The sequence below is a fragment of the Berghia stephanieae genome, chromosome 1, assembly GCF_034508935.2.
Source record: "Berghia stephanieae isolate SIO BIC M18660-M18661 chromosome 1, UCSD_Bste_1.3, whole genome shotgun sequence".
In the NCBI taxonomy this organism is placed as follows: Eukaryota; Metazoa; Mollusca; class Gastropoda; order Nudibranchia; family Aeolidiidae; genus Berghia; species Berghia stephanieae.
Genome location: NC_088360.1, coordinates 115,630,404 through 115,656,724, shown reverse-complemented (window position 1 = coordinate 115,656,724; position 26,321 = coordinate 115,630,404). Strand labels below are relative to the sequence as shown.

At 35.5% G+C, this 26,321-nt stretch overlaps 2 protein-coding genes across 9 annotated transcripts in view; one reads left to right on the top strand and one right to left on the bottom strand.

The window, feature by feature from the left end:
* The window catches only part of LOC144962832 (uncharacterized), an 18,198-nt gene extending 11,711 nt beyond the window's left edge, over window positions 1-6,487 (top strand). Inside the window, exons 5-8 of the mRNA XM_078896144.1 lie at window positions 535-810; window positions 2,076-2,234; window positions 4,162-4,218; window positions 6,361-6,487. Coding sequence (XP_078752270.1) covers window positions 535-810; window positions 2,076-2,234; window positions 4,162-4,218; window positions 6,361-6,386 — 518 coding nt within the window. The 3' untranslated portion in view covers window positions 6,387-6,487. The remainder of the gene's footprint in view (window positions 1-534; window positions 811-2,075; window positions 2,235-4,161; window positions 4,219-6,360) is intronic.
* A 3,427-nt stretch (window positions 6,488-9,914) lies between these two features.
* Window positions 9,915-26,321, bottom strand: part of LOC144962830 (glutathione S-transferase omega-1-like) — a 47,441-nt gene continuing 31,034 nt past the window's right edge. The window contains exons 1-8 of one of the 8 annotated variants that reach the window (XM_078896137.1): window positions 25,707-25,900; window positions 24,302-24,462; window positions 23,809-23,897; window positions 18,575-18,680; window positions 16,516-16,735; window positions 14,404-14,548; window positions 13,553-13,740; window positions 9,915-12,707 (exon numbers count right to left, since the gene is read on the bottom strand). In XM_078896137.1, coding sequence (XP_078752263.1) covers window positions 12,651-12,707; window positions 13,553-13,740; window positions 14,404-14,548; window positions 16,516-16,735; window positions 18,575-18,680; window positions 23,809-23,845 — 753 coding nt within the window. In that variant the 5' untranslated portion in view covers window positions 23,846-23,897; window positions 24,302-24,462; window positions 25,707-25,900 and the 3' untranslated portion in view covers window positions 9,915-12,650. Of the gene's footprint in view, window positions 12,708-13,552; window positions 13,741-14,403; window positions 14,549-16,515; window positions 16,736-18,574; window positions 18,681-23,808; window positions 23,898-24,301; window positions 24,463-24,869; window positions 24,969-25,076; window positions 25,901-26,321 lie in introns of those variants that run through there. The other 7 variants (XM_078896138.1, XM_078896139.1, XM_078896136.1 and 4 more) reach the window with 7 other exon arrangements.

The following is a 26,321-nucleotide window of genomic DNA, read 5'->3' as shown; positions in this document are numbered from 1 at the left end:
AAGTAATAATAATACTTGATGTCTTAAATAGATGACGCAAATTGACAACTTTTTACAGTGTCAAAATTAGTTGATTTTGGGAGTCAAGTGTCGTCGTTGGTACATATTTTATGATATCTGTTTGACTCAACGAACTTTCAAACTGACTTTAAATTATAAAAGGAAATCAAGTTATCTGTTTATCTATCTGTAAAAAATACATTTCTAATTTTCAAATCTTTCAGTAGAGTTGTGCGCCGTATCAATTTTTTTTATTGACTCAAATAAGCACAATGTTCTCCACAATGCTATATTTTTTTAAAGAAAGGATATATATATATTATATATATATATATATATATATATATATATATATATATATATATATATATATATATATCATGGCCACAACTATCATCATCATTTATTATTTTGGTCCTTATCATCATTTTGTTCTCAAAAAGTTATGTTTCCGAGTATATGCATCTGTGTGTGTATGCGTGTCCTTGTGAGTTTATAACACTTATAGTCTTGTACGTGTGTATTAATTTACAGCGAAAGTCATTCTTCATGGTGAAAAGGACTACCTCAACAACACGCCACCCACATGGGCTACTAACTTCCCGGGAGATTTCTTGGTTTGGGGTGTGACCCGAGTCAGCCTTGACCAATGGGCACCACCACCAAAGAATATACACGAAGACAAGCTTCTCGCTGATGTCATCGAGAAAGAAAAGATTGACATGGTCTTCATGATTCCTCCGCTTGCTGAGGCAGTTATGAAACATTGGCATCCTCGTCCATTAAAGATGGTCAAACACCTTATAATCGGTAAGTAATATTAATGAGAGCTCATTTTCATACAATGCAAAAGCAGTCTTTCAGAGCCATTAGACAACAGCAGTTGTTTGCCATCATTTGGAAAGGACGCTAGTCTATTGCAAAGTACTTTCTGCCAACTCTTATAGACCCAGCTACCCAATCACTGCTGAGTGGACAGTGGGCTCATTTTAAAATCTCGAATGCACCCGGGGTCAATCACGATCCCTTTGTGAAGTGAGTGCTCTTTAACTGAATTATCGGGACCAATCATACAACACAACACCACCTGAAATGTGCATCAATCATCGGTCATCGTACACACATAAGCTATCGCCTCAATTTGGTACTATTTCGAGATTAACTAAATAAGAAACATTGGCAGCTTCGTCCTTTAAAGATGGTCAAACACTTGATTAGTATGTAATATTAACTAGAGTTCATTTTCATACCCTACAAAAGTAGTTCTTCCGATCCGAAAAAAAAAACGGAGCCTGAGTTTTCCCCCGTTTCTACAGCGTGAAACGGACAGCAGAATTGTTTGCTATCATATGGATATGACGCTAGTCTATCGTAAAGCACTTTCGGCCAGCTCTTACAGGCCCAGCTACCTAATCACTGATGAGTGGACAGGGGGAGGGGGGGGGGGGTCAGACAAAATCTTGACTACATCTGAGATTAATCACGGTCCCTTTGCGGGTGAATCAATAGAGAGAGAAAATACTATCAAAAGGATTTAGATTAATAATTTGTTCTTACTTGGAAGGACATTTTGTAACACTGTTACACCTTACCTCTCAAAAATGCAATAATGCCTTATTTGTTTCAGTTTAGCTTTGTGTCCAAGAAGAACACAAAGAAACCTTAATTGATTTTTAAGCCACGTGTCAACAGTGTTCGTCTCTAGTAGCATTACATATTATATCATAGTGTTTGTTATTACAAGATACCTAATGATTCCTTGGACATAAAAACAACGCTTTTCAGACATCCTTAAGTTAAGATACCTACTTAACATGATAATTTATTTTAAAAGAAAGAATATTGTTGAAAACAATCCGAATGAAAAATATTAATTAAGAATACAAAAGTGAACTGATTAGCCGCCTAAATAATAATTTTAAACACAGACAGAGAATTGACAATTAATGTGTTGAGAGTGGTTCTCGCATAATATGTTAACCACGAGGGCTCTATATTTCAAACCGTTTTCGACTTTATCTCAAATTATCTCGTCACGCATTAAAACATTAGGCGTCATTTATTATTTACTCCAGGAGCAATGCCAGTGAGGGAGAAAGCAGTTCAGAAACTGATGCCAGCCGCCAACAGAATAACTGTTCGTTACATGTCCTCCGAAAGTCCTGGCATCACCTACAACACATTCAAGTCTGCAGATCATTTTCATGATTTTGACAGTGGTGTGCCAGAATCAGGTACAGTTGTTGATCAATTTATATTTTCTATCTCTATTTTGTCGCTGATAAAGATGCCTAGTAGTCATATCATTTTGCTGGACCACGATGTTAAATTAAGGAGTGTGCCTCGGTACTTTTTTAGAAGATCATTTCAAAAAGTACTGAATTTCTAAATCAGCGTCTCACAAATAGCCGAAGCATTGTTTTCAAATTCAACTACCGCCTAAACCAAACCGAATGCCATAATGGACTCGTTAAGACGCGTGCATTGGAAAAGTATATTAGAACAATTTCTAAACAGCAAAGCAACAGATTTTGAAGATGATATTTAAACGGAGTTTACGAGAATTTACCTGTGCAATGGGCCACACTGCAAAATTTCATATAATAATTGTTGAGCGCTATTCCATATCACGAGGATGTGCTCAGAGAACTTTACAGTACAAGGGCATCACCCATTCAATTTGGAAAATAACAAAGTCTTAAGATGCTTTTTAAACAAATCTTCCGATGAAGAACGCCGTATTTCTTTTGGAAGTTTGTTCCAGAGGGTTGAGAAATGGATCGTCCTCCATATAGAAGAACTTCCCCGAATGAAAGGTTAATAATTACAACAGTAGATAGTAGTATTTTGAATATCTTGGAGCCAGGATTGAGTACAACGGGAAATCGGCCCCAGAGATCAGGAGGAGACTAGCAATGGCAAGATCAAAGCTAGAAAAGATGAATAATATCTGGAAAGGGCAGTGCATTCAAACAAAAATCAAAATCCTCAAAAGTGTTGTTTTCCGAACTGCAACATATGGATGCGAAGCATGGACTATCAGCAAAGCAGAGAGCACAAAGATCACAGCTTTTGAAATGGCATGCTACAGAAAAATACTCAGAATATCATGGACTGAAAAACAAACAAACAAAGAAGTCCTGAGAAGGATCGGAATAAAATCACCAATTCTTCTTCAAACTATAAAGAAATTGAAACTGAACTATTTTGGCCACACGACTCGCCACGAATCATTAGAAAAGCGCATTCTGCAGACAAGGGTAGACGGCAAGAGAGGAAGAGTTAGGCCAACAAGAAGCTGGGAACAAGATATATGTGAATGGCTGGGAATGACAGCAACTCAAGCAAGTAGACTGGCGGAAAACCGTAATCTGTTTCGCAAGAAAGTTCGGGAAGCAACGTCCTACGCAGGATCAGCTGACTAGAGAGAGAGAGATAGTAGTATAGCTGTTTGTTTTCACTTTACTGATCATGGTCTTTTGACTTGCAGATTCTAGAATCCCTAGAATTGGAATAAAGGTAGCCTTTTGATATAAAGTTGGGAGTGCAACAGAGAGGGAAAGTAAAATCCGTGATGATAATGCGCTTTCTGTTTGTGGCCTCAGTAAGGCGGAACTACAACCAAGACAAGTGGAGCATCCAAAAAAAATAATAATAAATAGATAATCATAAATAAGTAATGTTTGCGGCTTTGTGGTCTTTTGGTATGACACTCGCCATCGGACCTGTTACGGTAGGTACCTGGGCTGAGTCCCTGCATAAAAATCTCGGGATGTTTTACATCCCAAGATTTTAAAGAAAGGACGTGCCGACGATTTTATTTTTTTATGGTAATGTATTTATGTTTTCAATGTTTTTTGTTGTTGACTGAAGAAGGTTTTTGAGCCCGAACCGTTCCTTATTTGATATTTTGTTATTTTTTTAAAGCTGTTATATTCGTTTGTGTTTATTACCTATTTCTCTATTAGAACTCGCGTCATTCAGTCTTACTTTTCCGTATTCAGCGAGTTGATGTACTAGATGTAGCCACCAGTGTCAGCTTTCCAACACGACAAAGTTGTCCGGTTTATTTTGTATTTAAAATATGTTCCGTAATTGATATATATTCTAAATAATAAATATAAATAGATATATCTACTGATTTTTATAAATTATTTTCAGATTTACAAATTCGCTGTGTGAACGAAAGTCTCAAAGACGTGGGACCGAAGCAGACAGGTAACTTTCCACAAATGTTCGAGGGGATTTATTCACATGAGAATAATTAAAAGATTTAGGGAGCGTTCACATATTACGTCATCAAAAATTTGCCCTTTTTAGACCCCCCCCCCCTCCCCCAAGTCATCACTTGTCATCATTGACCTGACCCCCCCCCCCCCCCCCTCCCCCAACAGATGATGACGTCATCTAATTTAATAAAAACTAAAAGATAACTTTAATTTCACAATATTTATTATTCATTTTTCAAACCATAAACATTGATTATCAACGTTTGATAAAACACATTCAGACATTTTATTAATTTCAGAAACTGTTGATAATTTATATTTTACGATACAATGGGGACATAAAATTTAAATTTGCAAAGATAAAATCTAACAAACATTATTTAAATTAGGCTACTTGGTGCAGGTGCTATTAAAAAAAATTCAGAAAGTGTAATTTAAAATAGTATAGGAGGCAAATTATTTTATAGCATATTAGCCTTTTAGTGGAATGAATTTCTGTTTCAATTTCCAAACATAAAATTAATTGATTCAAAAATGTTTCTGCCTTGGACCTCTGGCAATGTACTATAAATAGTATCATCAATTTCATCTTCATCGTCATCACTTTCTCCCATTTGCTGTTCTTCTGGTATGCCGCATTTTGGTGAATGGTCTTTCATTGCTGTGATCGAGGAGTGATACAATGAACATTTAGGGCAAGTTCGCCTTTTGAGAAGTGATACCCCTTTCCCATCTTGTTTCTTGAGAGATGGGCAATACTCATCATAGCAATTTATCTTTAGCTGTTTTGAAAGGAACAAACTTTGAAATAGGCTTCCAAATCTTCCATTATTGCCTATCTCCAAACCATCATCACATGAAGCAAGTGGTACAGGTGGTGGCAGAAAACGCTCTGGAAAAAAAAGATGAATAGTTAGTACGCCAAGGTTTGCAGCATGAGTTGTCACTGCATTTCACTATTTGCAGCAGATATTGGGATTGACGAATGTGTTTTATCTTCCAATCATCTGTTTCTTGAAATTGAAGTTTGGGTCTTGGATTTTCAGGTGGAGGGATGAATTTTCCAACTACTGGGTATCCATCTATTATCGACTCGGACCAAATATTGGCTAATATTTTTCCAGCAGCTTCAAAGTTCATTTTTTCCAGATCAACATAATTTTTCACCTTTTTGCTAATTTATTTTGAATGCCATTTTTGAAGCTCTTGCATTTAATAAAATAGGCCTAATTTGCCTATGTTTTGATGACATCATCTTGGGTCTGACCCCCCCCCCCCTCCCCCATGTCAACACATGTCAACATTTGGTAGACCCCCCCTCCCCCCCTAGCTGATGACGTAATATGTGAACGCTCCCTTAGTACCCAATGTTTTGGCTTTTTACCAAAAAAAAAAAAAAAAAAAAAAAAAGAAAAAAAAGAAAAAAAAAAGATAATTGTAAAGCTTTAATCCCATTACAATTGTCTCAGAATTAAGAAACCATTTTGCCACGAGTTGAGGTAGTAGTATGTAAGACTGTAAGCAAGTTGTGTCGTAACAGTCCAGCTGTTGAAGATTCAAATTCCAACTATATGAGCATTTTAATTCATCGATATCTAAAGTAGTTGAGTTTAACTTTCTATCATATTGATTGGGTTTCAAAAAGATCAAGTCTTTAAAATAGTATATTACAATATTTCTCTTCATTAAATCTGCATTTGGGAATAAATTATGATTCTTAACACATTTAACTTTTTAATTTGATATTGTACTTACTTTTTCACAACGCCTCGAGGGTAATGTCTACTTTAGATAAGATCCCAAGATTGATTTCATCAATCAACGCTCCATCCTTTCTGTTTTAATTGTTTATTATAATATTAAATAAGAATGTTTAACTAATCACTGTGGGTCGTTGTCATTCAATTGATAAATCGCAACATAATTTAGATCTCTCCTTATTAATGTTTGAGAGTCCCAATAACTTATTCTTGGAGCTCTATATACAAAGAAGCAAGCATCAATACCGAATGAGATTTTACTCATCCCCCCCCCCCCCCCCCCCCATGATGATAATGATTATTATTATTATCATTATTGTTATAATCATCATCGTCAGTATCATAATTATTACTATTATTTTTATCATCAGGTTGTTGTTGTGCCAATACCAGATGACATGAATTTCCAAAATATCTGCGCATGCGTTGTTCAAAAAGTCGGATGTAACCTGACTGCCTCCGACATCAAAGATCATTATCGATCCAATTACGTAGATGAAGAAAAAGACAGTTTTTGTCCAAACGACGTTCTCTTCTTTGACAAGCTTCCGGAACGGGCACCTGGGCAGGTGGACAGAAAAAGAGCGACAGAATTGGCCACACAATTAATACAGAGCGCACAACAGAAGGGAATTACCGGTGACAAACTCAAAACTTTTACACTCAGCTAGTTTGAGTTTGAGAACTGATTTTTCTTAGTCTCAAATACAAGACTGTCTTTTAAAATTCATTGGCAATGGTAATCTAACATGAACGTTTACTAAAATTGAAAGATATGGATGGATGGAGAGAGAGAGAGAGAGAGAGAGAGAGAGAGAGAGAGAGAGAGAGAGAGAGAGAGAGAGAGAGAGAGAGAGAGAGAGAGAGAGAGAGAGAGAGAAGGAGTAAACGAAAGCGTTATTGATATATATATATTATATATATATATATATATATATATATATATAATATATATATATATATATATATATATATATATATATATATATATATATATATATATATATATATATATGTATGAGTGTTGGTGGGTACTCGTAGGTACGAAAGTGCTCGATAATTATGATTAGAGCTAATATAGAATACAAATTGTCACTCACATTATATGGCCGAGACGTTCGTTTCTGTGGGCTTATTCCACGTCCTCAGTCGGCGTAATGTCCGAAGAAGAAATTCTTACTCCATCCATATCCATATATATATATATATATATATATATATATATATATATATATATATATATATATATATATATATATATATATATATATATATTATATATATGACATGTGATGGTGAAAGAATAAAAGAAAAGAGAGAGAGAGAGAGAGAGAGAGAGAGAGAGAGAGAGAGAGAGAGAGAGAGAGAGAGAGAGAGAGAGGATGATGGAGAGGGAGAGAATGTGTGTGTTTAAGAGAGAGAGACATACCCATACATAGAGTTAGAGACAGAGAGAGAGAGAGAGAGAGAGAGAGAGAGAGATCATTTGTTCGAATAATCTATTTTGTCATACATAGAATAATTATTATTCTCTTCGATATAATAATATTTTTTTGCCTCTATTTATTGTAGACATGTTGCTTAGTCCTTTTTATTGACTGTTATTGTTTTGGGATTGGTAAGACAGTCATCAGGGCAGAAGATCAAGGGGAAGGCCACGGGGAACATGGAGAATTAAAGAAGCTGATATACAGAGAAATGATAAGACATGGAAAGAGTTTAAAAAGTTAGTTCAAGATAGAGAAGGACGGAAACTGTCTGTGGCCTATACCCTGACCCAGGGTGAAAAAGGCAATGATGATGACAAAGACAGATGCTTTTGGTGCTAATGCTAAAAGCACGAGTGAGAAGTGACTCTATAAATAGAAATCTCATCTTTAAAAATTGACTTTAACTTTAAAGATTTATATATCTGAGAATAATCAGCAACTTTTTAATCACCGAGAATGCATAACCCGTGCTCAACTATCAATGGAGATACATTCTTGCCTGAAAACCCATGCGTTATCATTTTCAAAAGTAAAAACCCGATAAGAATTAAATCAGTTTCTAGATGGAAGTTACAACTTAATGATACATCATGCCCAAACACACCATTTATTCAATGTGCGAACTCATAAGAACTCCAAAGCACCTAGGTTATACGGCTATACTATCCTAGTGTCCTGCTAACATTGTAAAAAAAAAAATAAATAAATAAAACTATATAAAACAACTTGGGATTTTATATACGTATTGCCTTACAAGGGGTTCCCAGGCTAACACTAACAGTAACACAAAATATGTAGGGCGAGTCATGACACCTGCAAGGCATTGTTACAATATTTTATTACAAAGACAACACTTTTGCCAGCCGGGTAATCATTTTACACCCGAGTGCATTGAGTGATGTGAATAAAGAGCCTTTTCAAAGGAATCAACTGCCACTCATAGAAGAACTCGAACCAGGCCAAAAACGAGTGACAAAACACAAGACAAAACTGAACATTATGGCAGCAGCTTTTGATGATTACACTAAAATGCTATCATGATGTCAAGCCAGCAAATACTTCCGCGTTTATAAACTGTCTTTAACTCACTCACCAGCTGCGTCACATTACAATTTTATAGTAGTTCCTCTGCAGTCCTAAGACCGTTAGCAGACCACACTGATCTAGGTTGGCTTCTATTGGACACGTCCTGGTCCGTAATTTGTTGGATGCCACTCAATGTCTCCTCTTACTCTTACTGATACAGAACCCTGATAACTCCTTGTTAAGTTCAGAGGTCACCGTGACTTCATTCGACTTGCAGTTGGGGTACCATCCATCTCGCATCTGAGAGGGATTGCCCAGCAACCCCTGGGCCCGATATAACAGAGCCCGATTTTTTGGGTGTTGTTAACAGTGTTTCTGATACTATGAGCATTGACTTGTGAAGTTTGGCATCTACCTTGTCGACTTTCCTACGTCTAGCCCATATGGGGATGCAGCATTTCACTGTTGAACAGCACATTGCCAGAGCGGATGTCACCAGGGGTGTCTGGTCGGCACATCAAGCAGATCCCGATAGATTCCACTCAGAGGACTGGCGGCCCTCTATCTTCGGGGCAACACCTTTGAGATTGTTGCGCAGACCCTGGATACTTAAGATTTGGGTCTTGTAAGATGGTTCCCTGCATTTCCAATTTATCATTTCACAGTTTCACACCAATTTTTACCACTCTTCAACACCTTAATGCATCAATTTGACATCTCCTTGTAGACGATTATGGTTTAAATTATGAGTTAGCATTGTTATTATCATAATTATTCTTGCTGTTTCTTTTATTTCTTTCTTTTTTTTTTCTTTCCTTTTCCTAAATAAGTTGAGCTTTTATAGAGCGCAATATCCATTAAACGTGCTCAAGCGCTTTACAAAGGGTCCCTGACCAACAACAACACGTAACATATAGAACTAGACATGACGCTGGTTAGGCGACAATACACTTTTTTCTGCTGATAATGGCCAGGTATTCATTTTTCACCTGAGTTCGATGAGAGAATGTGAGTAAAGAGTCTTTTCCAATGACTCAACTATGCGCTGAGCGATGCTCAAACCCAGGACCTTCCGATCTGAAAGCAAGTGTCCTACTACGTCCACATAGCCATACTAAACATAATCCATTGTTGACCCATTGCCCCAGAATGGTATTATGTCAGGATGAATCAGTTGCTTAAAATTCCGTTTCAAGCTCTACTTATAAAATATCGATTAAGATAAATGTCTTCTGTTTGAGGAAGAGTGAGTTCTCTTTTTTTTTTTTAACGGTAAAATACTTAAAACGAAATATATCCCATTTTCCTCATCAAATTTATTCCGACATAACACCAGATGGTCAAAGTGGGTCACATATATTCCAGTTTTCTTTCACTTGAAAAAAGGAAATCCAAAACGCCAACAATCATTTGTTTCATATTATTTATTGAAGCTTAATATTAATATTAATATAATATGAAATCTATACTGGCAGACTAACAGGCAGGATTCAGAACAGGAAGAAGTACCGTGGAGCAAATATTTAACTGCAGGGTGCTCACAGAGAAAAGCCTTCAGCACCAGCATGCGCTGTACCATAATTTTTTAGACTTCAGGAAGACATTTGACAGAGTCTGGCATGATGGTCTTTGGAATGTGATGAGGGAATATAATTTTGAAGAAGGGCTCATCCAGACAATAGAGGCATTCTATGGCAGGTCAAACAGCACAGTCCTGGTAAATGACAAATTAGGAACTCCTTTCAACACTACTGTAGGAGTCAGACAGGGTTGCATATTACCTCCGATGCTATTCAATATATTCCTTGAAAGCATCATGCAAGATGTGCTGGAGGGTTACCACACCTCGATATCCATCGGCAGCTGCCCTTTGTCTAATTTAAGATTTGCGGACAATATTGACCTACTGGTAGGCACAGAGCAAGAACTACAAGACTTAACAGACTGCCTAGCTGAATGTGCATCGCAATATGGAATGGAAATAATACAGGAAAATCACAAATCTTGGTGAACAGCAACGCAGAAAGCAACACAAACATCACAGTGGGAAATGAAAAACTAAAAAGAGGTCACGACATTCAAATATCGAGGTGTGATACTAAGCAAAGATGGGACTAGCACAATTGAAATTCGAAAGAGAATTGCAATGGCAACATCAGTGAGGACTCAATTAACAAAGATTTGGAAAAGTAGCATGAGTCTTAATGTAAAGGTCAAACTGTATAAATCACTGGTGTTGTCAACCTTGTTGTACGGATGCGAAGCCTGGATACTTACAATGGATATACAAAGGCGCATAAAGGCGTTTGAAAGCAAGTGCTATAGAAGACTGCTACGCGTATCATATACGGAGCATCGCACAAACGAAGACGTTCTGGAAGAAATAGAAGCTCGGGCAGGCCCACAACAACCTCTTCTAGTGACTGTGAAGCGCAGAAAACTGTCTTGGTTTGGACACCATACTCAACACGATAGACTGAGCAGGACATTCCTACAGGGCACAGTCGAAGGCCAGTGCAGAAGAGGGCACCAAAGGAAGATGTGGCTGGAAATTTATAAAAGAATTGACAGAGATGTCGGTTCCAGAGCTGCTACATAGGGCTAGCAACAGGCAGGCATGGAGGACGACTGTAACTTCTGCTTCACGCAAGTCCCCCCCGACGACCATTTGGTCATGGGATTGAGTGAGTGAGTGAGTGAATATCAATATAATTCATTAATATTCGCTCTCGTCCTGAAAGAATTTCCACCCCTGTACTTTCAGCTTTATGGACCTTGTAGTTCTAATTAAAACAGATAATATGGCACATGTTTTAACATCCATCAACCGATTCTACAGTTTGCGTTTAATTATTCTATAATTCATCGCCACATAGAGTAACAGCATATTGATGCTATGCGTAAAATATTCACAACACCCGCCAATCAAATTTAACATAGCAACACACACAACTGTGTATAACCTTTAACGTTTATAATCTGATTGATATAATTTAGATAGAACTTATAAAATAATAACAAAGAGCTGAGTGACGTCAGCATAGTCCATTCTATAAATCAGCAATATACAGGGTACCCACCAAATCTTTGAAATTTTTTTCAAGACCCCATCGCGCGGCGGAAAATTATTCCGTCATGCGTCAAGAATGATTTTTTAAAAAGCCATTTATCAATAATAAAATATCATTACTTCTTTAAATTAGTGCACATGTACATTTACTAGTGTAGCCTTTTTTTGTTTATTTTTGTTTATTGCTTTAGGTCTCTTCCAACACAAATGAGGTTATATGAGAGACCGCTGAAACAAAAAAACAAGCAATCTAACAAAAATAGTACAAATGTAAATCAAAATCATAACCTAAAGATATAAGCTAAATTATAAATAACCAAGAACAAACAGGCAGAAGATTTACAGAAAAAAAAATATCCCCTGTCAAAAATACAATCACAAACCAAAGAAGCAGGATAGGCTAGTAAAGAGAAGAAGAAACGACATCACTATCGGATCGTACACCCATGCGAACATCATAGGTATATAATTCAAGGTTGATGCTCCCATCCAACCACCCGCTAGTGTAGCCTTCAAAGAACAGATGATTATACTAGCTATTTATTAACCATTACATCTTACCCCTAGATTCCTTGCCATCAGTTGATTCAATTTTTGCTTTCTCTTCATGATTCATCAACCATGCAATAGTACTCCGCCACATTTCCAATAATAGAGAGGTCCAATCTTTTCATTGTTCACTTTACTATAATACACTATGGACAAGACTATTTACAAACTAACCTTCCTCTACAACAATTTCAAGGAGGCCTCCTTCTCCTCAAGTTTCTTAGAAATGGAGGCCCAACAACTTCCTCTTCTGCTAGTTTTCTTTTCCCACTTTTTTCTCCACTGCTTTTTTTCTCCTCCAAATAAGCTTTGTACCTTCTACTGGCTAATCCACATGACTTAAATAAATTGTCACCAATTTCAAACTTTTCTATCCCACCTATGTGCCTCACATAATCCTTGATTTTGTTTTTCCCGACTTTTTCCCGATTTCACGACCCGGTGGGGACCCTGAATATAATAGTTTATTATTGACCATCCGAATAAGAACATTTAATGTTCCATCGTCATGAATTTTGGATTCATTTCAATCCTCCAGACCATGATCTCCTGCTGGTTTACCTTCTTTCACGAGTTTTCTGATCTGAAATTTTTAAAATTAAAGTTTTAGTTGAAATGGATTTAATTATACAGATTTCTCTAATTTGTCAGGACCTGCAAAAAAGTTTGGAGAAACCGTAATTCAAGGAAACAGTGTACAAAGAATAATAAAGAAAGAAAATGGGACATTGAAATGAGCTAGAGGAAACCGTACTCGAATGTATTCTAAATAAATTATTTTGTTGATTTTATAGTTTATAATCGGAATGGCATTCAGTTGGAGAAAAAAAAAACCCGGTAGTGCTATTTAAGTAAGTTATCAACAAAGAGTTGAAATCATTAGGATATGGATATGGCTAATGTTGGTGTTTGACATAAATAATCGAATATAAACTTGATTAACTACGATGCCACGTGCACATATTTGCAGTTCTGATAGCCGAACACAACAATGAGCTTGATGTTATATGGTGGAATGAACACATTTATATTAGTTAGAGAGTATTATTTCTATCACCACAATGAGCCCACAACGTTTTGGGTTATGAGACCTCAAATAAATGCACCATATTTCAATACCAAGTCATGTAATTAAGAATATAAGATAAGTTTTTATCAGCAATTCTGTTCACAGCAGTCTCACAACATGATCTCCCCGGCCAGGCACAGTTGTCGTACCAGTAAGGTTGCGGGTTTGAGCCCCCATCGCTGCGGCGAAGTTTTTATTCTCTGTTGTCTTCTGGCACTTTCCTACTCACTTCATTTCTTGTTATCAGTCTCACAGATACAAGTGTGACCTTGTTTTTTTTTAAATGAAGAAAACAAATTCTCACTTCGCCATGACATCAGCTCCTCATTGATTTAGCTCAAGAAAAAAGGAAAATTTACCTGCATATGCCAGTCAGCATCAAACATTTCCTGTTTAACTGCAGGGACTTGTGTCATGTCATCCCAATAGCCAGACAGTTTAGGAAAGTCAGACTTGGACAATACAACTCTGGGTACTGTCATGGTGATCGTAGCCAAACGCTCCAAGTGGGGCCAAATGAAATAGTCTATCATTGCTGGATGTGCACCTGGAAAGTAATACAGCAAAATGAATAAGTATAAAATCAGAACAATCCAATGAAAAATCACCTCGCCACCAAAAAGAAGTGATTTATGATCGCATTTGATATCATGTTCCGTTTGCCATGCTTTATTACATAATTTATAATGACCTTTAAAAAATAATATACCAACACACCATCATACACACATGGGCATTACAAAAACAAAAATACACAGACAGACAGACAGAGAGAGAGAGAGAGAGAGAGAGAGAGAGAGAGAGAGAGAGAGAGAGAGAGAGAGAGAGAGAGAGAGATAAGAGGGGTGTAGAATGGCTTGAAAAGAAGAGTGAGGGAAAGCAGAGGATGTGGAGGAGGAGGAGGAGGAGGAAGAAGAAGAAGAAGAAGAAGAAGAAGAAGAAGAGGAAATAACAACAACAACAACAAGTAAAAAAAAAGATGCCAGCAACAATTGCTACTTTCATACTTTCTTTCTTTATCTATTTATTCATTTATTTTATTTTTTTATTATTTCAACTATCTATCATATTTTTATTTAATTATTTATTTATTTGTCATATTTTAAATAATCCATTTATTTATTGATTTATTAATCTATTTTTTGTTTATCTTTTGTTTATGATATTCAGCACCATATACCATCAAAGCATAAAACTTCATCATTCTTACCTCCGAAAAACGGACTTTCTCTTTTAGCGAGTTGTTTCTCGTAGAATTTCAAAGAGTCGAGTACAATGTCCGCTTTTGTTTCAATCTCATCTTTTTTCTCTTCTTTTCCAGCATTCATAATAATGAAGTAAAATGCCGATGTAAACTAATGGTAGATGAGAAAAAAAAATATGCACCCAGAAACAAGGGGTATTTAAAATAATATTAAATTTAGATCATTATACTTATGAGATTTTGTATGGCGCAATATCCATTTAAACGTGCTGAAAACGCTTTACAAGAGGTCCCTGGCCAACAGCAACACTTAACTTGAAAGACGAGATGTGACGACTGTTTGGCGAAATTACATTTGTTTTTCCGACAGAGACAACACTGATAATGGGCAGGTGCTCATTTTACACCTGAGTATGGTGAGATAGTGTGAGTAAAGAGCCTTTTCCAAGGAGTCACCTATGCGTCCCTCAGAGTGGGACTCGAAACCAGGGCCTCTGATCCAAAGACCACTTAGCCGCACATACTTTTGTATCTCGCAAAGTTTTTGCCAAGATGAGGGTCATTTAAATCGATCGATTTTGGAAGGATGAGTTTTCTTGCCAAATTTTAAAGTGTGTTTTTATTTCAGAGTACGGCGGTTAACTGGTTAAATTCAGGTGGTAGGTCAAGTCTAAATGAAGCGCTGGCTCAGTGGTACATTGCCTCGCCTTGTAACAAAACTATGCAATGTTTGGCATGGCCAGTAACTCTAGGTGGGTAACAAAACTCAATGTCGTATTCTTGGGTAAGGCACATTATACACACTATCCCACTAGACTCTGTGTGAATGAGTACCTGATAATATTATTTAAATTGCTAGAAAAAAAAAGATGCTGAACAGTTGACTTGCACGGAATGAAATGGACATTTTGGTCTATTTGGGAGAACAATTATTGAATCATCGGGAAGTGCTATAAGCAAGGTAAATCCGCTTATTTAAATGTTCATGTTTATTTTTAATTACGGACAAAACAGAAAATTACAAGAAATCTTCCGGTGTCAGCTTCCAATTACACAAACACCTTTATGGAAAATATAAAGCATCACCTTTTAATGAACTATGTTTATGCGTGTAAAACAATTAGAGAAGGCAGCCCTTGTGACGATGTCATTTTTTACTGTGCATAGAGCAGAATCGTGTTTTGGTCTTGCACTTTGAAATATCATCATTCTCATCATCACCATCATTATAAGCATCACCACTCAATGGTCGAATACCACACCATACACACTGTCAAGCAGGTTTCATTTGTGTGCGGCTTAGAATGTTTCCTGTGTTATCCATAGAAAAAACTCTGATTAGGCTGTCCGTTTTTGGAGCAAGCTATGTTCAAGTACCTCACACCACACATTGTCAAGCAGCATGTTTCGTTATTGTTTCGCTTAGAACTTTTTGTACATCAAAATTTGGAATGCGCCTGTATTATTACAAAAATGTTTGTCAACGGTAATATGATATCTTAAATGCCATTCCAAATGCGAAAATTATGCAGACGCACACCTTTTATATTATTATTACCATTATTACTATTGTAATAATAATAATAATAATAATAATAATAATAATAATAATAATAATAATAATAATAATAATAATAATAATAATAATAATAATAATAACAACAATAACAATAATAATAATTATAATAATAATTATTATTATTATTATTATTAGTAGTAGTAGTAGTAGTAGTAGTAGTAGTAGTAGTAGTAGTAGTAGTAGTAGTAGTAGTAGTAGTAGTAGTAGTAGTAGTAGTAGTAGTAGTAGTAGTAGTAGTATGTATTATTATGATTATATTAATAATATTATCATTATCATCATCCTCATCGTTATTATTATTATTATTATTATTATTATTATTATTATTATTATTATTATCAATATTACATATGTTAAACCACTAAAACATGTACAAGGTCAGCCTATATTGTCCAAGTCGGCAAAAAAGTCTAAGTTTTGACACTTTTGACAAGTTAGAAATTATCTTAATCTTTCAACCCAAAAGTAAAAGTTTTCAGACCAAAGTGGAAATACATGTAAACGATGTCTTGTCTTGTACGTGAAATATGAGTTACTACCTGTCCAAACTGCTCCAACAAGATTCGATCCATGGCCTTTCGGTAAGGATCACTCGGCTGGAGTTTGTCTCCGGGAAAAGCATCGTCAAGATATTCTGATACTGCTGTGGATTCGTTAATTATCTTTTCATCTATCTCAATGACAGGTACTTTGCCAATGGGCGCCTTGGCCAGGAACCAATCAGGTTTATCCTTCAAATCGATGTTCACAACTTCATGGCTGGTAAATCAAAAAAACACATGTATCTTAGCTTTTAAATTTCATAAATAGTTTTAGGATCACCAATATTTATCAGCTGAAAACCAAAGTAATAAAAAATTACGGTACTCATATCAAAAACAAACCTGACAAAGACGGTTATGAATGAGTCTTTAGTTAAAAGACAGGTAAAAAACATAGAACGATTACGTCACTACATTAATTCAAGAACCCTCTCTTCCCCCCCCCCCCCCAAAAAAAAACACACAAAAAAAAATAATAATACACAAAAAGACAGGGGTTGGCTGTCTAGTCAAAACTTCTTAATTTCAAATCAGGTTTAGCTTCAATTCAACTAATTCGATGGGGGTGCACAGTAAATGCATAAGATAATTTTTTTTTTTTAAATCCAACCTTTTGGCATTAAAATATGTTTTTTAGCGAATTCTTAATTTTTGTACGTCTGCTTTTATATGAAATAATTGGACGATGGTATGGCTCTTAAAGACTTGAAAAATATGACCCATGACACCATATACCTATCACAAAAACAGCAATTCTCAATGATGCCACAATTATCATAGTTATCGTTTGCATTTTCAAAATAGGACGAGCATCAACTCGCTCCTGTTCGTGACTTGGTGGCCGAACGATTTAGTGTCTCAACTTGTAACAGGTCAAGAGATGTTGAGTTTGGTTAGTGATATATTGATGACAAATATTGCTGAATTCTGGCTTTTACGTTGAATCCTTGGGCAAGCACCCACATGCATTACCCAACTGGACCATTTTATTTTTTTTAAATTTTATTAAGGGTTTTACGGCGCTTGCAACACATTAAGGTCATATCAGCGCCAGTAAAAAGGAAGAAAATGGGATAGTAAAAAGTTCTAGAATTACAATAAAAGCACAAAAGAATAGGTGAGACAAAGGGGAATTGGTTCAAATAGGGAACAGATGTAGATTCCAAGAGCACACCGTCAAAGTACTTAGTTTGAGATCACCTAAAAGTCTCACCCAGACACCAGCACAGGTCCCGAATAAGAGGAATACACTCAAATGTTTACAAATCATAATATAATATAATATGTAAACTAAACATAATACAATCCATAACAGAGAGATGATTTACAAGGAAAAATATATCATCTCCCAAAACTATAACTATACATTCGACTGTTTCCCTCCCAGCCAAGGAACTCCGGCCAGGGCCAGGACAAAACCAAGTAATCTCATTCCAAGACAACGACAGGAAACAATTGGAAAACGGGTTGGGGGGATAGAAGACACAGCATGTACCTCCCTGCCCACTATGGGAGGTCAGGATCCCCACCCAGCCAACTGGATAGAGAGAAATATGTTGGAAGACCTGAACATGTTCATATGATGTCATTTATGATTTTTTACATGATCCGAAATTATGTTTCATTTCAAACCTTTGCACTTGGAAATGAAGACAATCTACAATCCAGAGAATAAAACTGCTGCACATAGACAAAAAGCCTTTTCCACATTTTGACTTCCTTGAAGTCTCAGACTTAGGAAGTTTAAATATAAGTTTGATGTCTTTTAAATCGATCTTTGTATGAAGAATAAGTTTTCTGTCCAAAATGTGGCATCCTTTTCAATGTAGCCACATAACGAAAATGGGAAAATAAAAGAAAAATTGAGAACGTGCTTATTACTTGTGAAAAGAAAGTGGTGAAATTCATTGAAATGCTCATGCATCATGGAAACTAGTCTATGCAGACCAATGTGAACACAACTTATGTGCTCAGCATGATGTTGCGCAAAATCAAACACCCTTTCCTTGTTCTCCCACCCCAAGAAGAAAAGTTAGAGTGCCTTGATATTACTCACTCAATTTTTTTATGAGCCAATACAAGACGAGCTCTTTCTGCGTATGGACAAATTCTGGAGCTATAGATTCGAAGCTTCCCTTTTTTCAATTCTGGGTACGTCGATCCTTGAAAAGAAAGCAAAACGGCATTCACAAAATAAGCATCATCATCATCATTATTATTATTATGATTATTAATATTTCTATTATCACGATTATCATCCTCATCATCATTATTATTATTATTATTATTATTAGTAGTAGTAGTAGTAGTAGTAGTAGTAGTAGTAGTAGTAGTAGTAGTAGTAGTAGTAGTAGTAGTAGTAGTAGTAGTAGTAGTAGTAGTAGTAGTAGTAGTAGTAGTAGTAGTAGTAGTAGTAGTAGTAGTAGTAGTAGTAGTAGTAGTAGTAGTAGTTAGTAGTAGTAGTAGTAGTATGTAAATAGTAGTAGTAGTAGTAGTAGTAGTAGTAGTAGTATAGTAGTAGTAGTAGTAAATAGTAGTAGTAGTAGTATAGTAGTAGTAGTAGTAGTAGTAGTAGTAGTAGTAGTAGTAGTAGTAGTAGTAGTAGTAGTAGTAGTAGTAGTAGTAGTAGTAGTATAGTAGTAGTAGTAGTAGTATAGTAGTAGTAGTAGTAGTAGTAGTAGTAGTAGTTAGTAGTAGTAGTAGTAGTAGTAGTAGTAGTAGTAGTAGTAGTAGTAGTAGTAGTAGTATAGTAGTAGTAGTAGTAGTAGTAGTAGTAGTAGTAGTAGTAGTAGTAGTAGTAGTAGTAGTAGTAGTAGTAGTAGTAGTAGTAGTAGTAGTAGTAGTAGTAGTAGTAGTAGTAGTAGTAGTAGTAGTAGTAGTAGTAGTAGTAGTATAGTAGTAGTAGTAGTAGTAGTAGTAGTAGTAGTAGTAGTAGTAGTAGTAGTAGTAGTAGTAGTAGTAGTAGTAGTAGTAGTAGTAGTAGTAGTAGTAGTAGTAGTAGTAGTAGTAGTAGTAGTAGTAGTAGTAGTAGTAGTTAGTAGTAGTAGTAGTATATAGTATATATAGTATATAGTATTAGTATATAATATCTATATCAGTATCATTATTATATTATGTATTATTAATTTATATAGTATTAGTATAGTATATATAGTATAATAGTGTAGTAGTAGTAGTAGTAGTAGTATAGTAGTAGTAGTAGTAGTAGTAGTAGTAGAGCAGCAGGCCGCAGCGCCGCCGCCGCCGCCGCCGCAGCAGCAGCAGCAGCAGCAGCAGCAGCAGCAGCAGCAGCAGCAGCAGCAGAGTAGTAGTAGTAGTAGTAGTAGTAGTAGTAGTAGTAGTTATATATTATTATTATTATTATTATTATTATTATTATTATTATTATTATTATTATTATTATTATTATTATTATTATTACTATTATTATCATTACAGCCAACTCCAGATAATTGCAACACCTTCGGATCAGCAAAAATGTTGCGATTAACCAAATTTGCAATTAACCGAAGTTGAGTTTCCAGTCCACTATTGCAACAGTGCACAAGAGTCATGGCTAAATGACAAAATTAAGTCCTGCGAAATTTTTCCAAAAGAATACGAGGTATTTCGAACTGATAGAAAATTACCTAGAGAGGAAGCAGAAGATGAAGGAAATGAAAATGAAGACGATGAGACCAGGCGATCGGGAGGTGGGGTATTCATACTCGTTGATAGAAAGCTCACAGGTTTTTTTGTGAGCAACCAAAGTTCAAAACTGACTGTGAAATAATTTGGGTAAGCGTTAAAATTCAAGGCCATAAAAACATCCTTCGATCGTTCTACATGCCCCATTGAAATGAAACTGACATCGTAGAACTACAAAAATCGCTTGAAATAATCAACTCAGAAAAAACTCCAAACCAAATGATTCTAATGTGAGACTTTAACTGTCCTGATATAAACTGGGACGGTTCAAAAACGTTACCTGCCTGTCCACAACTTGCAATACAACAAAGCCTCATCGACATTGCAACAGGAGCGCACCTCACACAAATCCACGAAGAACGCAGGCAGTGACAATATTTTAGATCTTGTTTTCATATCCAATCCATCACTGATCCATTCAACAACATCACAACCAGGAATATCAGATCATGCCTGCGTTGTTACTGAAGCTACACTAAACCCCAATTATATGAACCAAACCCCCAAAATACGATATCTATTCAAAAAGGCCAACTGGGACGCACTATGAAAACAAATCAAGCGACTGTCATCAGAGATCACAGAACAGCACAAAAGCAGTATGGATGTAAATGAAATGTGGAGCCATTTTCACTCCTGCCTACTCAGTGCAATCAAAGAGTCAATCCCCCAAAAAGGGCATAAAAAAACAAGAACGCCGCCGTGGATGAACAGAAAAATATGAGCACTACTAAGACGTAGAGCAAAAGCATTCAAGCAGGCTAAACTGAGCGGAACCTGGGACACATACAAATCGTTGCAGCGTCAAAGTAGGTGTGAAATAAGGCAAGCAGAATGGACGCACATTAATAATGTCAAAGAAAAAGGACTTGAAACAAACAATACCAAGCCATTTTGGAACTACATAAAAAGCAAGAAAAACGATTCCATTGGTGTAGCCCCATTGAAAGAAAATGAAATCCTGTAAATTGAGGGGAAGGATAAAGCAATGATGCCCCATGATCCACATGATACAACCACCCCACCGACATCATAGAGGTGTGACCAATCTCTTACTAATATCAACATAAACATCTCAGGAGTTGAAATGTTGCTGAAAAACATCGACCCATCTAAGGCGTCAGGTCCAGATAACATCCCCAACACAGTACTAAAGGAGTGTACTGAGAGTTTGGCCCCCTCATTATGCATAAATTTCCAAAAATCAGTCGACACTGGGATGCACCCTTATGACTGGCTGAAGGGAAACATCGCACCTGTATTCAAAAAAGGCAACAAAAATAAAGCAGAGAACTACCGTCCAAACTCACTGATGTCTGTAATATCCAAACTATTAGAGCATATAATCTGTAAGAACATGATGAACCACTTTGAGAACAATGACATCCTGACCTGAATCATGGGTTTCGCAAAGGATACTCATGTGAAAGCCAACTCCTAATAACTAAATGACCTGTTGAGACTCCAGAATGCCAACACTCAGGCAGACATCGGCATCCTCGACTTTTCCAAAGCGTTTAATACTGTGCCCCACCAAAAACTCCTGCAGACACTAGAAAATTACGGAATTCGCGGCTGTCTACACACATGGCTTTGTAATTTCCTTACAAAACGTACCATGAAAGAAGTCCTAGACAAAACGTCACCGGATGAATGTTAAGTCATATCAGGAGTACCACAGGGAACGGTGCTAGGACCCATACGATTTCTTTGTTTCATTAATGGCCTACCTCTACGAGTAAAATCTCAGATTAGGTTATTCGCTGATGACTGTCCAATATACCGACCAATAAAATCTGCAAACGATCAAAAATTGCTACAAGAGGACTTGAATAGTCTCGAACAGTGGGCTAATGATTGAGGAATGAAATTTAACGCAAACAAATGCTACATCCTCAGCACAGCTAAAAAGTACAATGAGACCTACACATCAAACAACACCGTCCTGAAACAAGTTGATGATAACCTATACCTTGGCATCACCTTCTCAAAGGACTTGAAATGGGGGAAATACATTAACAAAATAACCCAAAAGGCAAGCTCCACCCTCGCCTTTCTCCGCCGAAATCTTAGCCATGCCCCAACATCATGCAAACAAAATGCCTACCTTGCACTTGTGAGATCACAATTGGAATACAGAGCATTTGCTTGGGACCCCTACCTGAATGAGGATATTCAAAAACTTGAGAGAGTCCAGAGACAAGGCGCCCGATTCATAACTGGGAACTATAAGAGCAGAACCCCAGGATTCATGACTAAAATGTTAGAAGAGAGAAACCTCATCAGCCTCCAACAAAGAAGAAAAGAAACTCGTCTGTCAATCATGTTCAAGATTATGACAGGTCAAATACCATCAAGAAAGGCAGACTCCTTTTTCACGCCACGACCAAACTAAAGGAATATCTGAGCACTCACTTTTGCCAACCACATAACCGAAAACTCCATTGAGAGATACACCACAAACAATTCAAACTGCTTCAAAATCCCACAGACAAGTACACAAAACTACAGAAATTCTTTCTTCATTAAAACTATCTCAGAGTGGAATGGGTTGGATGAACTGGTCATCATGGCACCACACCTAAACGATTTCAAGGCCCGACTGACATGCGCCCGTGCCAAATGAGGACGCCGCAGAAATACAACCAGACCCATACAGATACAGGTTACACATATATTGTAAATTCAAACCAGTTGTGGTAAACATTGTTCTTAGTCTACCACTGACTGAGAAATATTTTTGAAATAAAAAACCATATGGCAGCCTTGTATAGATTTTGTCAAGCAAAACCAGCATTGATGCAAGTCGACATTTTATTCAGATTTGGTTCACTTTCATTCTTTTGTTTTCAACCTTTGTAAGAGTCAAAGAGATTAACCGTGATGAGAGACAATGGTCTCTCGTCAAACTTGTTGGTCACAATTATTATTATTATTATTATTATTTATTTATTTATTATTATTATTATTATTACCATTATTATTACTATTATCATTATTATTATTATTATTATTATTATTATTATTATTATTATTATTATTATTATTATTATTATTATATTATTATATTATTATATTATTATTATTATTATTATTATTATTATTATTATTATTATTATTATTATTATTATTATTATTATTATTATATTATTATTATTTATTATTATCATTATATTATTATTATCATTATTATTATCATTATATTATTATTATCATTATTATTTTTATAAATTATTATTTATTATTATTATTATTATTATTATTATTATTATTATTATTATTATTATATATTATTATTATTTTTATTATTATTTTTATAAATTATTATTATTATTATTATGATGATGATTATTATTATTATTATTTTATTATTATTATTATTATTATTATTATTATTATTATTATTATTATTATTATTATTATTATTATTATTATTATCATCTATTATCATAATAATTATTATTATTATTATTAGCATTATTAGCGAAGTGGCCGAGTGGTTAAGGCATTGCACTGTGACACGGAAGGTCCCGGGTTCGAGCCCCGCTTCAGGCACTTTCGTTTTTTTCCTTGCGCAAGATTATTAACCCCCAATTTGCTCACTTGGACAACGTGGGTGATTCCTGTTGAAAGCAGACATCTTGTTTGATGAATTATCTATATTCCGTCGTGGAATTCCAAGGCGACGATATCTTATGATGTCGGGGCGAAAGGGCAAAATATAATAGGATTAGCATTATTAATATTATCATTATTTTCATTATTATATTTCTATTATTATCATAACCATCATCATCATCATCATTATTAATATTATCATTATTATCACTGATTTATTTATCTTTTTTTATTTATTTATTTATCATTAATTCCTAGCATTATTATCATCACCTTTTAAATAAAAGATAGTGAGTTCTCTGATATGCGCCTATGAAAAGCTATGAACAATAATTCCTTCATATACGAAAGGTCTCTGATTCGACTAGAAAAAGTATAAGAACATAAAATTAAAGTTAGTAACATATTGTAATGATGTATCTTAAATAATAATTTCGAAATGTCAATATTGTTACAACAGTATAAGCAGATAATTTACCCGATTTGTATGCTTTCTGAGACATGAGGAATATCAATCCAAATCCAAGTACACTTGTTTTCGTTTTTTATAGAAAAAGTATATATGCGTCGCTGCCACAAGCTCTCAATAAATAGAGAGTAGTTTGTAGTTGGGGGTCTTGAGCGTGTTGTTACACTTCGCTGAAATTAAATGGTTAAATGGTTAATAAAAACTTAGTCAGCACATCCCCCAACCTAAAAAACCTCCCGTCAACCCCGCCACTCGCAAACACACACAAAGAAAAAAATGTCCCCGATAGGTCGATTACAACGTTCTACATCAGTGATTTAAAAAACAAACATTGAGTTGTTCCGAGCATTACCAACTGCTCAGTCAATACATTGTGATAAATGTCCATGAAACTCGAATTTGTTTAAACATGAAGAGAACGTGTAATTTTGGGAGCAGTTTGGGGTGAGATAGAATTAGAAATCTGAAAAGGTTGTATGCAAGAAAAGCAAAAGGAACAATAGAGCAAAAATTCACAAACAAAAGCAATTTGTCTCGAACACCTTTTCAGGATTAAACTAAAATTTAGTCGCAATACCCAACTGTTCTGTTAACAATCGCAACGCTTCATCTACGTAGACAGACTAACATGCTGTAAATTGAGCTTTTATAATATAGAGATTCCATATAAATCAGAACGATGCTATGTCAACATAAAATCCGGTGATTAATTGGGATAAAATGAACACAAAATCACAATTTCCGAATAGAATATGAACTTGAAAGAAATTCTGTTGGTACTTACTAAAAAAAATGACCATAAATCAGAATTAATATTCGGATTAAAGCGTTTACGATAACGATGGTGTGCTACATCAACGACACAGCGACCACACAGCCACACAGTACACAGATACAGGGCATTTAATAATGGCTAGCATTAATAGATAACACACGTGCATGGCCTACGTGTCAAAAGTAAAAGCCTGAACTGAGTAGCACGCACTAGGCACTTGCAAGAATTTTTCAAAATAGTGATATCGGTATTAATTTAGCGTAGAAAAATAAATGGGAGTGAAACATTTACTAAAGTGAAAAAAATGATCGCTCTATCTCAACTAGTTAAAAAGTTATGACCTTTTATGTGGTGAAAAATCTCTATAGAAGCTTATAGGAAAATATGTGACCAAAACACAGCAACCCAATGGATAATCAAGTATAATTCAGAAACGGCTTCAGATACAACTTTGAAATTTTTACATGTGGTAATTCAACATCTCTGTAATACATTGCAAACAGAAAAATATTTATTTATTGAGAGAGAAAGGTATAATTTAGAGCTGAAACAGCTGAAATCAAGGAAAAATAGATCACGACATGCAAATGAATGACCTATTGGAATTTTGGAAAAGTCGACAATTAAATATTTATTCACATGTAGATAGACCAAATACACCACTGAATCGGCGTCATTTAGTTGTTCACTTTGAACTTTTCAAAATGAAAATAGACCTCATAAAAGCAGAGATATGGACTGATAAATGTTTGAGGTGGTGTATTAGTGTTTAAAATGATCGAAAATAGGTGATTTTAACTCCCTCAACCCTGACGACGACTATATCCGTCGTTTACCCGGGTTACTTTTTTACCCTATGCCTATTTAGGGTTGCCAGATTATTTTTCAACAAAATGCCAGGGGAAGACTCAAAAAATGCCAAAACACTCAAAAAGATGCCAAAGTCTGTTGACTCCCACCCCCACTAAGAAAACTACTCACTTTTGATAGACAATTTACTATCATATCCTGGTGGCTTGCGTGTTTTCTTTTCTTTTTCTTTTCTTTTTTTTTTTTTTTTTTGTTTTTTTTTTTTTGAATTATACTAAATTTCCTGTTGGGGTAATTATTTACCTACTGACTACTAAGTGGAGTGCTAAACCACTACACCACGGTTGGATTTTAAGAATGAAAAAGAAATGTGAAGATGTTTGTTTTTACGCGTTTAGAAATAATTAAGAAAAGGTGTCATTTGAAGTATAATATACAAGAAAA